General features: G+C 39.5%; 1 protein-coding gene across 7 annotated transcripts in view; it reads right to left on the bottom strand.

The window, feature by feature from the left end:
• Positions 1 to 14,952, bottom strand: part of CLCN3 (chloride voltage-gated channel 3) — a 67,386-nt gene that overhangs the window by 25,083 nt on the left and 27,351 nt on the right. The window contains exon 1 of one of the 7 annotated variants that reach the window (XM_010304548.2): positions 12,033 to 12,342. The exons of 5 other annotated variants lie outside the window; for them this stretch is intronic. In XM_010304548.2, coding sequence (XP_010302850.1) covers positions 12,033 to 12,114 — 82 coding nt within the window. In that variant the 5' untranslated portion in view covers positions 12,115 to 12,342. Of the gene's footprint in view, positions 1 to 12,032; positions 12,343 to 14,952 lie in introns of those variants that run through there. One more of the 7 variants, XM_010304549.2, reaches the window with a different exon arrangement.

The raw sequence follows: 14,952 nt of genomic DNA, 5'->3' as shown, positions 1-14,952 counted from the left end.
TGAAAAGTTGAAAATACTGTATAAGGAAAATGTAGCATGGCCACCATTTGCTTACCTAACAAAATTGCTTCTTCAACAGTAATTGCTATAAAAGGCACATTTATAAAGAGGTTAATATAGACAATGATTTAAAGAGTGATTACTCTCACTTGTTTGACTAAGAACAAAATAATTTGGCCAACAGCATATGGCGTGCTACAATAATCTCTGTTCTTAAAGATGTAGGCCCAAGCTGGCCAAGACTTCTATCAGTTCAGACAGGCACTAGAACTCATTTCACTAGACTGACACTGGGGTGGTTAGGCAGGTGGGGGGTTTTTGAGTTGGGTTTTCTTGTTGGTTTTTATTTGAGGTTTTTCAATTGCAGGCTAAAATTTTCAAGACACACAAAATACTATTCATTACACATACACATTACATACAGAAAAGCTTAAAATTCTATAAAAAGATTGCTTTTAAAAAAAACTTAAAGCAAAAGAAGAGAATGCAAAGGCCAGAGACAGCTCCTCAACAGTACCAATACCATTCACTCATGCTAGCCTGGCTGGCATCTTTCTTAATACTGTTTTTACCCAACAGTCTATGCCATATTAAATTCTCCCTCGTCTATTCATCATAGCTAAGCCCTGAAAATCTCTTCCCGAAGCTGCTCCTAGTCTCTCTTAAGGCAGATGTAAAGAAGCATCACCTATGCTTCCATTAATAAAAGGCTAACAACAACAAATTAAAACAGATTTGCTAATAGAGATGATTGTGAAAACCTTGCTTTAGTTCTCTTGCCATTTCCAATTCTAATTACAATTTTCAAATAACTAGAAAGGAAGTGTAAGATACATGTCTGGCTAGCTGAAAGGGAAAGCCGATCTTGTGGAAAAGGTAGTAACAGAATTCACACTGTAATGATTAGTTTAGCTCCCAAAATTAAACCAGAACACGTTACGAAAATGTATTTTTTACATGAGAGTAACCTCTTTTGCAAAGCAGAGGACAAATTCAATTCAACCACAGTTTAATTATTAATCTCCTACAAAGTTACAATGTGATCAAGCAGCCTACTGAACCTGAGTGGTCACGGTAGGACAAAAGCTTGCCTTTGCCCCCAGGGAGCTGGTTTTATGCCCTGCTATATATGAAGCAATATCGAACTATAAGGAGCACGCAATCCTCTGCCATACAAGGCAATGGAGATTTGAGAGTTATAAAGGTATCACAAGCAGTAACAGATGATTTTACACATATCACAAGGTGCTATATTGGAATTGTCTCCAGGGAAACCATCAGGGATGGCACCATACTCACTGCACCAGATTCCAGGCAGAACTTCGAGTAGGCTACAAATGGTCATTGCCTGGATACAATAAAAACCCCACTGAAACTGTGTCAGCTTCCTACTTTGCCAGCATTTGCTGGCACACCAAATACTGGAATATAAATGATTATTTTCTGATGGGGAGGAGACACAGAACAAAATGTGAAGCTGAAGAGGTGGTTTTGTTGAATACAGAGCTGCCATGAATGCCTGATGCAGCTGAACAGCTATAATCTCGGACCAAGTGAGAAACAGGCAGCAGTGACAGCCTGCATCAGTGTGTGGCAGAAAGGCTGCCCTAGAGAGGACCATGAAAAGAACAACTGTACAAAATCTGATGCTATGTAAGATACATAAGTCTGACAGCAGTGGGGAAGGACTCCAGCTAGTATTATGACGTGGGTAGCATATAACTATTCTAAAGGAGAATTGAAATACCTCTTTATCAACACTCAAAACTTTTCCAAACTTCCACTTCCCTTTCTTCCCTTCCTTCTCTAGCATTTCACACACTAAGATGCTACTTCTAGCTATGACGATAACGATTCTCATCAGCATAACCACATACAAATTCTCATAATTTATTGCCAGTTTCTCAAAGCGTTATTAAATTTATTTTCAACTCAATAGATTTTGTTAAAATCCTTAACATAATATAGATTTTTCATGACAACATTCTAACCTCTAAGCAGGAAATCATCATTACCCCGATAAATTGTAGCATTTAGCAAATGGAGCCTTGTGGACATACCCAATGTTCAAAAAGTATTTCCCCTTCTCTCCTCTCCCTTTCCCCTAGTTCTCAAGTTTTAAGACTTGAGAATTCATAGAATCACAGACTGGTTTTGGGTTGGAAGGGACCTTAAATATCATCTAGTTCCAACCCCCCTGCTGCGGGCAGGGACACCCTCCACTAGACCACGTTGCCCAAAGCCTCATCCAACCTGGCCTTGAACACTTCCAGGGAGGGGGCATCCACAACCTCTCTGGGCAACCTATTCCAGTGCCTCACCGCTCTAGCAGTAAAGAATGGATTCCTAGTATCTAATTTAAACCTACTCTCTTTTAGTTTAAACCCATTACCCCTTGTCCTGTCACTACACTCCCTGATAAACAGTCCCTCACCATCTTTCCTGTAGGCCCCCTTCAGGTACTGGAAGGCTGCAATTAGATCTCCCCGGAGCCTTCTCTTCTCCAGGCTGAATAACCCCAGCTCTCTCAGCCTGTCCTCATAGGAGAGGTGCTCCAGCCCTATAATCATCTTTGTGGCCCTCCTCTGGACTCACTCCAACAGGTCCATGTCTCTCTTGTACTGGAGTCCCCAGAGCTGGATGCAGCATTTCAGATGGGGTCTCACGAGACCAGAGAAGAGGGGGAGAATCACCTCCCTCGACCTGCTGGTCACACCTCTTTTGATGCAGCCCAGGACACGGTTGGCTTTCTGGGCTGCAAGCGCACACTGCCGGCTCACGTTGAACTTACTGTCCACCAATACCTCCAGATCCTTCTCCTCAGGGCTGCTCTCAAACCATTTTCTCAGGCAACAACTCAATGCAAGTGCTTTTCATCAAAATAGAAGCAACCTTAGTCTTAAAAACCACCACAAGCACTTAGCACACAAGGCATATAGGCACAGCCTCTAGCTATTATGAGACAACAACTCCATTTTCCGTATGTACACACCTGAGCCATTTTGCAGCTGTAAAGAAAGTAAAGCTTTCTTTTTTGTTACGTATGAGTTTGCTTAAGGTTTTATTGGAGTGGGAAGCAGATGGTAAAAGTGGCAGGCAGAACTTTTATTATTACTGTTACTCCAAACTAACTCTTGTTACTACAGGGAGGCAAATAGTAATACACTGATCCTCTCAGAGGCTCTATCAACTCACAGGAATCCTTACAAAGCAAATTCAACACAATCTTTCCATACCTTGCAAAACTAAGGTAGCTGGCATCCTTTACTACCACACTCTTCTCCAATGGCATCTTTAACAATCCTGTACTGTCAACACGTAACTAGCGAGCTGCTGCAATCACAAACTGCAAGCTTGCAGACAGTAATCTTCCAGACAATAAAAGCAACATGCTTCTTCAGAGAAAGGAGATTGTCTCTTTTAGGTGATTCAGTTGCTCTAAGTCTTGCCTGAACTACCTTCTAGGAAGGCAGCTGACTTTTGTTGTCCTTCCATGCATGCAACTCCAAGCCTTCAGCACAATCCTTTCTCAGCAATCAGCTCTGGCAGTGCTGAAGAACTGCTTCAAGTGAAGTTGTTTAAAAAAAACCAACCAAACAAAAAACAACAAAAAACCCCTAATAAAGAATATCACATCATGTTGAAAGAAAAAACCTGTAATAAGCATTAAGGTTAACAGTAAAACACTGTACTTCGGGACACCTGACCAGGGTGAGGTACAGCAAAACCAAACAAAAATGCTACATTGATGAAACTGGAGTAAGTGAAGTTGATTCCAACACCATAAAACAGCTCTCACCTCTGAAGAAGTGAGGAGGTTGTTTTTTTTTTTAAATGAGAATGAAAAAAATACAATCTAAAATTGCTTGAGAAGACACAATGCCTGACAGAGAAAGCAATCCTTACCATATTGCTTTTCTTCATTTCCCTCTGAACATGAAGTTATACTGAATGACTGTTAGCTCCCAACACTGATACAACCTCCTGCTTTACTTAGCTAGTCCCTCCTGACATAAAGCAGGAACAAAGAAATTACAGAACTAATATTTTGCTATACTCACACAAGTTGTTTCATATATTGCTCCTTGCCTTATGTCCCCCCTGAGGCAAGCAATATTTCTTCTTTCATATTCTATATATGTGCCTTCCTACAAGCAGTCTTCAATCTTGATTGTTGTTGGAACTATCACAAACATGACAAAAAGCCGATTTATGTAGATCACACACAGCATTTTCAGGTGCCATGCAGAGCATTTTCAAAGGCAGCCTCACCTCTAGTAGGGAACCCATACTCCCTTGTCCTTTTGCAACTCAGTGGATTTCTTTCAGATTTGAAAGCAACCCTGGGCAACACACAGCTGATGAAAGTCTTTTTTTCTTTTTTTTTTTTTTTTAAATGAAAAATACATACGTTTCTAGCTAATTTGTTTAAAAAGATCACGTCAGCAATACCTTCAAAACACAAGCAGATCATTACTAACTATTGACTGTGGTACAGTTTGAAACTTTTTCAAGATAAAACATTTTAAAACACTAACAAATCAAAACACGAGTTGCTGATATTCATGCGCTGTTGCATTTTTCACTTCATGGATCTCTCAGAGCAAGTCCCCAGTAACAGAATCCAGTAGATTATAAAGATCTTCAGGGTCCTGCTGTCCTGTTCCTGACATGAAGAAATGAAGAGCCAGTGGACCTGGGTTCTCACTTCCTCTTGTTCTCTCTTCTGGGGAGACAGTGGATTCCAGTTTCCACACTCTATGATTTAAAAATCCCACTGAAAGTACATTTAAAACACCCTGAGTTAAAGCAGTAAGGGAGCAGGTGCTTCACTGTTACCTAAATAGTTTCACACAAGAAAGGGGTTTTGCAATATACTTGATGCTCCTGATTTCTGCAAAACTGTTCAACAATCCTTCCCGACTCTTTCCTTGTGTGCAGTGTTCCTTCTTTTCTCATAAAAATAATGAGAAGAGAAACATGAAGGTTTAAGACAAATACTGCATTCTGGGTAATCAAACGGTGCATGACAGATTTTTATGTGGTTTTCCACCATGTGATTATCTGAACAATTACCCAGTATCACCTAGAGAACAAATCCACACACCTACAGCCTCCATAGAGAATAAAGTACAGAACTGATACATGAACGGCTCAAGAGGGTGGCTAGCAGAGTTAACAAGGGACCATAATTTTATGATAGAGTTTAGGACCCCTTTTATATGCTAGGCAGCATATGATATACATCTTCTGAATGCACATCACAAAATACACCACTCTATCTCAAACCTAGCACGTATCAGCTTACTCCATTTTATGAAATGAGACATATCTGTCAGGACACAATAATGCTGAGCTGATCTAACAGACTGCTGCCACGCAAACAGGAGATCTTGCTCCCCTTATATCTCCCTCCCATTCTTGGTCACACACTCCCACTCTCACCCTTAGATCAGCTCTGCCACCCTTGGATCCGACTGCACGGTAAACCAATCAAACTTGCTAATCCAACTAAGCAGACAAAACTAACGACAAAAATTTGGCCATTATACAGAACTGGAATCAAGCTTCTATGCTGTCAGACAAGAAACAGAGCTAGTGCAAGAACAAGAACTGAGAGAATAGATGGGGAATGACAAGCAAGTCCCCCCCCTTCCACAGCAACAAACTGTCAGACTGGTTGTACTGAAATATAGAAATGCACCCTTGGGGTCTTGTTAGATTTTAATGATGTCTTTCCGCTGGAAACAATTCAAAACTTCTACATAAATATTAATATCCAGACACTATACTGAATGAAATGGATATTACTGTATAGTTCAATGAAGCTCAAAACTCCTGAAAGTGGCTATATTTAAAAACATTTCAGAGTTGTGAACACAACAGACAAAGTCAATACTGGAGTCAATGGCAGAGCAATAACAGGACCCAATTTCTCAAAAGTACTTATCTACAAGCTACGTTAATTGCTAACTCATACAGCAAGTACACACTAGTTTGCTGCTGCTTACACCCGCCCTTCTTCTAGACAGTGCCCAACTACACAGTACTCCCCTCAGCAGCCATCCCTCTGGCTGACGGCAGTGCAACATGTTTCATTTGTATTATCCAAGCATTGTGAAAGGAGGGGGAAGGAGAAAAAAAAAGTGCACCTCTGTGAGGGAAAACAAAGCTAATCAGTTGACACCAAAGGCTGGAATAAGCTCTCCCTGACATGACCGTCCAAACCTGCTGAGTGCTAAAATCAGCAGGGGCTGTAGCTTTCTGGAGGCCAGATACTAATCCAAAGCTTTGCTTCACCCGTGTCCTTGGATATTAAGTAGCAAGGGGAATGGCAGTGGGAAAGCACCCTGAATGCAACGCACACCATAAGGATCATTTACACTTGTAACAAAGAAGACTTGTATACACAACGTATACATTAGTGTCTGAGCTGCTTTCTGTCTCCATGTTCAGACCTCAAAATATGAGGCTTTCAATTAAAAGAAAAGACAAGAAAAAAACATCAGTTCATTTAAATTTGTCTGTAATCCCTCAAGAAGAGTCATTAAAGCACTATTGTCTTTTCCTGGCTAGAAGTAATTTTCACATTTCAGAATCAAAAGCACAGCACGCCATGCCAGGGTGCTATCATTCACTACTGTTGATGATCAATGATCTTAAAGTCTTTGTAATCAAGTAATACGTTTCTCTTTGTGTGTAACTGAATTTTCAGCCAGTCTCCTCAGTTGGCTCTTCTAAACTGCATCACAGGCTTAAAAGCACAAATTGGTCTCTGCATTGTAATCAAAATGCATACAAAAATGACAAAACTATATATACACTGACAAAAAAAATCAGCTGGAAAAAATCTGATAGGTGGGAAACAGGAAGACTCACAACAAGATTTGAAGAACAGGGAAAAGAAATAAAATGCTTTACCAAAGTACTCAGTGATAATCCTCTCCTCTCCATTTCTTCTGCCAAAAAAAAAAAAAAAAGAAAAAATCTGGGTTTAAAAATAACCTTCAAAAAAGTAGGAGTTAAATGAAAGCTGAATAGTAGCACTTCAGAGTTAGACCAAGACTTTTGAAGACTTGCATCCACTGCAAAAGCACAGGAATCTGAGAAGGCAAAGAGGAGGTCAAGTATTGCTCAATGTATATAGCATAATTTAAAAAAAACAAACATAAATAGCTTTGGCTTTTTACTTTAGGTGGAAGAAACACTTCTGATTCTATAAATCAGCAGAAAAAATGGATCTATTACTATAGATTTCTTTTCTTGTAGTCTCAAAGGCAGAGTGGACTATATTTATTTAGTTATGTCTATAATAAGTAGGGACTTCAGATATGCAAGTGAAGAGATATGGGGATCCTCACACTACTAAATTTACAACTTCAACAGAAGATGAACAGTGCAGGAAGGAGATGAGAAAAATAAAAGGTATAAAGATATATAAAGCTAGATAAAGCAAACATTAGAAAAGGGAAGTAACCTATCATCTAACAACAGCCAAGCCAGTAAGAGCCAGAACAACAGAAATTTAGATAATCAGATTTCTAAGCGCTGCTGCTGCATGTACGCAAGAGCTACTTACATGTTGTTTTGGAGGGCAAAGACAGGATGCAACAAAAACAACAATTCTGCTAATACGATTACCCCAACCAGGCAACGTTCAGGCCCAAGGAGGGCATAATCTTGGGTTGTTCATTAGCTAATATCTCAGATAATAGTACATCTCAAAATGATTTCCAAAACTGAGAAATACATGCCTAACAGAGAACCTTATCAGTCATACAGCACATGCTGACAGATAACCTGTAACTATCTACAAAAACCTGTAGTTAGATCTCATGGTACTTTCTGTTAATCAAAGTCAATATGCTAAACTCATAATTGAAAATCCGTATCCCCTTTTTATAGTAGGAATCTTAAAACAAAGTGCAGCAGAAATTCAGTGCCGTAACTATGCTGAGTTTCCCCAAGTACTGCTTTTTCTCAAAGCGCTTGATGTCAGACAACTATATTCATCTTCATCACGTTTTCCATCACGAGCCTGTTATTAGTCTAAAAATTAATTTTATTACTCTTCCTCTGGTACCAATAAAATCTCAGGGTCAAACTCTAGCTCTGAGCATTTGTACACAACTTTCACACCCATTTACTTCAAAGGTCATGCTGAGAATTTCAGTCTCTAATGACTTTTGATTTACCTACTAATTCTTAAACATAAGAAGCTCATGAGCAGAAATGCAGCCCAAAATACCTTAAGTATAACCATAACCACTCAGAAGATCTGAACTGGCTCAGTATGCATCTGACTCAAACCCTTCCTAGGATATTATTAAATATCCTCTGCCCCACAGCTTATGATAACAGGGGGAAGCGGGGTGGGGAGAGGTTTCCCCAGCGTTACTATTAATAGTAACCAAATTTACTGGTTATTTTGGTGTGCTCTTTATATATGTAATTTTCACATCTGGCTACTGACTCAATCACCGATTATTAGTGGTACAGCATTTCATTTATTTTGCGTGAGGACTTCCAAAATCTAAAATGTGCTTATCTATACGTAATAAATAAAAGGAAGTTAACAACCCTCATGCCTGCTGAAGCTCAAATCTTGCTACTGGTAGCATGGCCGCTAGACAGGTACTGCTATTGCTAAGATTTCAAATTTTTAAAGAATGGTAAAATGAATGCTTATTTAAGAAAAAAAAAAGGGGGGGGGGGAAATCAAAGAGTGTGAGCATGTCTGTGAAAGGCTGAAAGACAAGCAAGATACTGGTAATATGGAACTTTCAAAAGGGTCAAGCTAGCAAAAAATGATGCAAAAATAAATCCAAGAGCAAAGAATTAAGCAACATCAACATATATTCCAGCATATGATTTATTGTATTAAAAATTCTTATGAAAAAGTGTACATGTCAGTTACTTATGATGTATGCAATCCTAGATCAGGACTTTAAAACCCTTTCTGAAGGGAGAACTAGTACTTTTAACTCTTCTAGTTACCAGAGAGGAGAGTAGAAGTGAACTGTCTTCCTGTAGTTTTATTTCAGCATATCAGGGAGGATAAGGAGGTCTGGAACAATGGATTTAATACTACATAAAGAGAATTCTCAGGGCAGAGCAAGTTAAAGGAACTCCTGATAATCAGTATTCAATAATATCTGTATTTTTTCCAAAGAGATAATGATGACTAATCAACATTAAATGATAAACACACTTAATAAACACAAAGTCTTTCCAGTTGATGTTTCACGGTGTATTTGCACTGAAAAAAAATTCTTAATGCAAACCAACAGGTCAGGCTTTTAATAATAATAATAATAATACTAACAATAATAAAAAATTATAATACTTTGTATTTCATCTCATTGAATGTTAGTAAAGGCCGTTAATTAAACCTCAAAGACCCCTAATGATTTAAACAGTCATTTCATCATTGCTGAGGTACAGGCACTCTGGGTGAGCCACTGCAGTCAATTAGTGCAACAAATGCTTTGATGTTACAAAGCAGTTTTGCAAGACATGAACGTTACTCTGCAGGACAGAAGAGCTGTCAGTATGTGAATAAGGGAAAAAATTCCACAGGCTTTGACAATTAAGCTTGATTTCTCAAAATATGTTTATCTATTTTCTCTTGGCTTGTTATTACAATGCTCTGAAATCTACACGAGAAAAGAATCTTGGTAGTATCCTTTTCTAGACTCACAGGTAGTGAAGAGATGTCAAGACTTTAAATTTCTGGTTTTGTCTGTTACCATTTTAAGCCTTATTTTAATAGAATACAGTAACAGATTTCTGTGGCATTGTAAAGTCAGCTGGAAACACAAATTTTGATGAACTCTCTGGAACAAACTGGTCTGGAGACTCAATTTTCGTATGAGTCATATGCACTTGACCAATTAAGATTTGCAAGAGATTATGGTAACACTGTTGGTTTGTTGTTGGTTTTTCCATCTAAACTCCCTATAGCAAACTGAAGAAGCACCAGTAACATTGGTTTTGAAACACAGTATTAGAATACAGGAAGTACAAGCCCTAACAGAATTCAGTGAAACTGCAAAAAGTGACAAGTCACAACTGGGAATTCTCTTGCTGGCTCCTGGCGGCATCACCACAATGGGAACACCTAGTCGAACCCTTGACTGTTTTCATTACAGTATTTCTAAACTGTATATTTAATAGCAATACTCCAAGGTGCCAGACACCATTTTGCACCACAAGTTTCTCTACTTTTTGTATTGTAAAATCAACTAAAATCTGGTAATTTCTGGGAATATAAGCTGATCACATTTCAACGTCTAACTGTAATTTGCAGAGTTTGAAAGTGTAACAGTAGGGCTGGTTTGCAGTTTTCATCTTTAAAACTACCTACACATCTACACTCACAGAGTGGTTGAAGTTGCAAAGGAACCTCTGGAGGTCATCTGGTCTAACCCGCCTGCTCAAGCAGGGCCACCTACAGCCAGTTTCCCAGGAAAACATCCAGAGGGCTTTTGAGTATCTCCAAGGAAGATTTCACAAACTCTCTGGGCCACCTGTGCCAGTGCTCAGTCACTGTCACAGTAAAAAACTGTTTCCTGATGTTGAGGGAACGGCCCATGTTTCTGTTTGTGCCCATCCCCTCTGGTCCTGTCACAGAGCATCACTGAAAAGAGCCTGGCTCTGCCCTCTTTGCACCTTCCCTTCAGGTATTTACATATGTGATTAAGATCCCCAATTCACACCTTGCAAATGTTCTACGAAAATACCATCCTCAATTTCTCAGAAGTGATTCCAAAATCTGACTTAGAGAACTATCCAGCACCTGCTATATAATAATCATCTGGACAGAGAAAAATTTGCTTGTCTTAAAATACTCTTAGCCATATTAGAACTTGTTGATATTCTTAACGTATGCTGATAAACATTCTAAGAATCATAAAAAGACCACAAATAACCTTTTATGTAAACTACTGAAACACAGATTAAAATGCTAGATGAACATAAAAAAGGTGTGACCTAATTTTTTTGTTTATAGAAATAAGAATTTACAAGGTAAGGTGAAACCATAAATTAACACAGAAAAAAAAAAGTCAGCTTCTGTAAATCACATCTTAATTCTCAGCCTACCTCCTTCTCTAATGCTATCACCAGCAGCCATAGATGTTGACAACTTCCTAATTTTAGATTAAACAATTTAAACAAAACTAAAGTGAGAATTTACCACAATTACTGGTTTTAAACACCAAAGTGTAACCATCAAAACAAAGACTTAACCAACAAAATAAAGACTTATATCTTCCAAATTGGAATGCATAGCAAATTTATTCCTACTATCACTTCTCCCAGTACAAAACCAAATCTTCGTAGAACATATTCTGCTTTAAATTTACAGTAAGAAACAAAAGGCAAGCTCAAAAGAAGATTTTTTTTTTTTCCCCTGCACATTAGTAACACTGTTTTCTTTGTAAATCTACTTCCTTATAAGCAACAGCCTAAAGAACCTACCACAAAGCTCCAGTTTCTTAAGAGCTCATCAATATTGACTTAACTGACATATTACAATTGTATGGCTTTCCCTTCACATATCAAAGATGTCAACAAAGAGTCAAGTCTAAAAGCACGTATGGAAACTTCAAAGCTAGACAAACACTGTTCCTATTCAAGTTACTGAAAGGCATGAAAATAGCCTACTTCAAGTCTTGCCAATTCTGTCACGGTCACTTACAACCATAATTTTCAGGTTTTGTGCAAGAGATGGTTGTATTTATAAAAAAAAAAAAAAAAGAGAGAGAGAGAATGGAAAGACTGCCACATATCGAAGATGGAGTCACAAGCCGATGAGATGTGAAGCAGGACTAATCTGCCCACAGAGCAAACAATCACTGACAGCACAGGAACCAGCCAGAACTGAATTCTCCTCCTCCAAAAGGCATCAGGCTGGCAAAACAAAGCAATGCGATAATTAACAAGCCTTTACATCTCCGCTTCAAATCCGAACAGCAAGTCTCACGCGTCCAGATATGCAAACAAGTAACTCAAACGTAAATTCACCCTACCTCGTTTATGCAACTCCCTGAGCGGAATGCCGTCTCCTCCCCCGCCATCGTAGGGCAGATACGGATCAGAAGAGACATCCATGGATGTGACGAACCCCAAGCCCGTCTGCCGGCTCAGAAGGGCCGCGGCATTTCTTACACAAGGGCGGCCGCGGGGGACGCTGCCATGTTTGACCAGGATCCGGCCTGCGCGCCGCCGCCGCCGCCTTGGCGCAGGAGCCGGGCTCTGCCCCGCCGCTGATGTCAGCGCGGGGCGGCCGCAGCCGCTGCCAGTGGCTGGGCGGGCGGCGGGCGCGGCCCCCGCGGGGCGGCCCCGGGCCCTGGGCGCGGCCCCGCTACCTGCGCGCCGCGGGGGACGCTGCCGCCAGGGCGCTCCCTGTTGCGGGTTGTTTCGGCACCGCAGGAAATCGAAGGCACGCGTTTCACTGCTGACAGGAAGACGAAGAAAACGGCCCCTTTGCAACTTAGGGGTGCGCAGGGTTTCGGCCCCTCTCCGCCAGCACTGTCCCCGCCCCGTCCTGCGCCTTAAGCGTCCGAGGGAATGGTCGTGGGGACGCAGACACACGAACGACTGAAGTTCACCTGCACACGCGAAGCTGCCAAAACTGCCAGCCTGTTCAACAGGTGAAGGGTGGGTTTACTGGCTCAGTTAAAAAGGCAAACCTGCAGTTCGGTGCGTGAAATTGAAGACAAGAAAGATGCTTGAACTTACTTCGTTCGCCCCTTCTGGAGCCACATCAGCAGAGACTGTTCAAACAGTTGCCACTGCATCTTTTTTGGGAGGGACATAAAAGATCGAAATTCATGTATTACCATTGGTGCTGCTGGGAAATCCTGTCTCCCAGTAATTTTATTTACTCTTTTCAAACATCAAAATGATTACCACCGAGGAAGAACAATGTAACCCACTAAAAGCCAAGTGCTCTGCTGCAGGGGGGTCAGCTTACCCCACTTTCACCTCCACCACCCACGCACGGTGTAGAACTTTCAGTTCTGCAGAAGTGAAGGTCAGATTTGAACATATGTAATCAAAAACATTAAAGCAAGAATTTAATTATCTAATTAAATGGTCTGGTGTCTCCAATTTTTTTGTGATGATTCTTCTGGTATCACAATAGCGTAACACCCATACTCATATTAAAAAGCTTGGGGGGGGAGAAGGGAGGAAATGCAATAAACACAAGGCCATATTTAGGCTTCCATTACTCTACACATTGACAAAATGCTCTGAGTCCCGTAAAAGTCACAGATTCAAAATAGACAACCACCCACACAAATGTGAACCAAGGTCTTCATGTGATCCATCAGCAAACAGTGACTGTTACAGCTTTGGCAAAACCTGAGCACTTCAATAACAGATATCTAAAGACAGGAAATCCTACACTGACTATATAATTGCTTGCATTTGAAATTAATGTTATTATATATTGTATCCATATATTAATTTATGTTTACTGTATGATCTTATACTGGTCCTATTGCGCAATTACTGATAAGAAAACTATTTTACATGAAATTTCCATAGTTAGTTCAGTTATAATAAAATATATAAGATACGCACAATGTTTTTTCCCCTCCAGCAGGTAATATTAAATTATTGTTCCCTGATCTATTATTCTTAGTCATTTTAAGTGTTCTGCTTCAGTAAAATGTGTCATACATTAACTATGCTATCACTTAAGTTGCAGAGATTCATTTTTGTCAAACTATGTAAAAGAAAAAAATGCTCTCAAGAGCTGAAAATGGATATGCAAGTCATTAGACATAATGCCACAGTATAACACTTTAATATATCTTGTACATATGTGTGTGTATACACACAAACACACAAGATTTCCATAATTGAGGAGTCCCAGTGAAATTGCTGAGACTACTTACGCTTAGCGAAGTTGAGAGCACCGCATGCCTGCAGCACCAAGGCCCAGCTTCAGTTTCATCCACACAGGACACAAGGACAGGAATTAATTTTATTATGTATGCCTTTTCACCTCTGTAAGCATGACAGACAACTATTGTAGTTTTCAAATGCATTAGTTTCTTCAATAATTGTCCAAGTATGTTCTTAGGGAAGTTATTTCTTTTATAAGGCAATGCCAATGTTACAACCTGTGTACTGTAAAAGATCTTTTTGAGCACAGAGTAGAAAATAAAGAAATACTAATTTTACTTCAGAGACCTGTCAATATATTAAATCTTAAAAATGTGGTTCTAATGCAAACATTGAGAAAATGCTGGTATCTCTACAGATGGAAAAACAAGTGAGAATGAAGGAAGGGAAAAAAAAAGAGCATACAGCAAAGCATATTTTAAAGCCTTAAAGTCTATCTTACCTCCAAGATAAAGGGAACCCTTGAGCCACAGATACTCAATTCTAAAATACAGGTGTCTTCTACTGTGTTAAACAGACATGTCCACTTGCTGTCAGCAAACAAACAACAACAAACCTAAGCACCTCTGAACTTTAAATTATCCACGTTACTTTGATTTAATGAGAAGTACAACAGAAATCCCCAAGCATTCTCAACTCCTTATCTCAACAGCACCTGGGAAGGGCCTGTAATCTTATTGTAAGGCTCTAAATAACAAGTCATTCACAGCAGGAAGAAATACTACAACAATTTTTGTAGCCTGAAGAAAGAATTATTACAGAATGAACTGTTAATACATTTATTATATGTTGATTATATAAGACAACACTATAAATTCAACTTCATATTTGAGAGAATATGAAATAAAGGATGTAAAGGACTTGTATTAACACAGTCTAGAAAATCACTGCTAGTTTAAGAGTTTGACGTGGTTACCAAAGGCCTGGAATGTCTTAGAAATGATAATAAAAATCACTCACAGCAAATAAATGGCTAACTTGTTGGCTTCAACTTGTCACTGGACTAAGGCACATGCAAAATTTCTACACAAG

The sequence above is a fragment of the Balearica regulorum genome, chromosome 4 (genome assembly GCF_011004875.1).
Source record: "Balearica regulorum gibbericeps isolate bBalReg1 chromosome 4, bBalReg1.pri, whole genome shotgun sequence".
Taxonomy (NCBI): Eukaryota; Metazoa; Chordata; class Aves; order Gruiformes; family Gruidae; genus Balearica; species Balearica regulorum.
The sequence above is the reverse complement of the archived record's forward strand: the minus strand, read 5'-3'. Positions and strand labels throughout refer to the sequence as shown.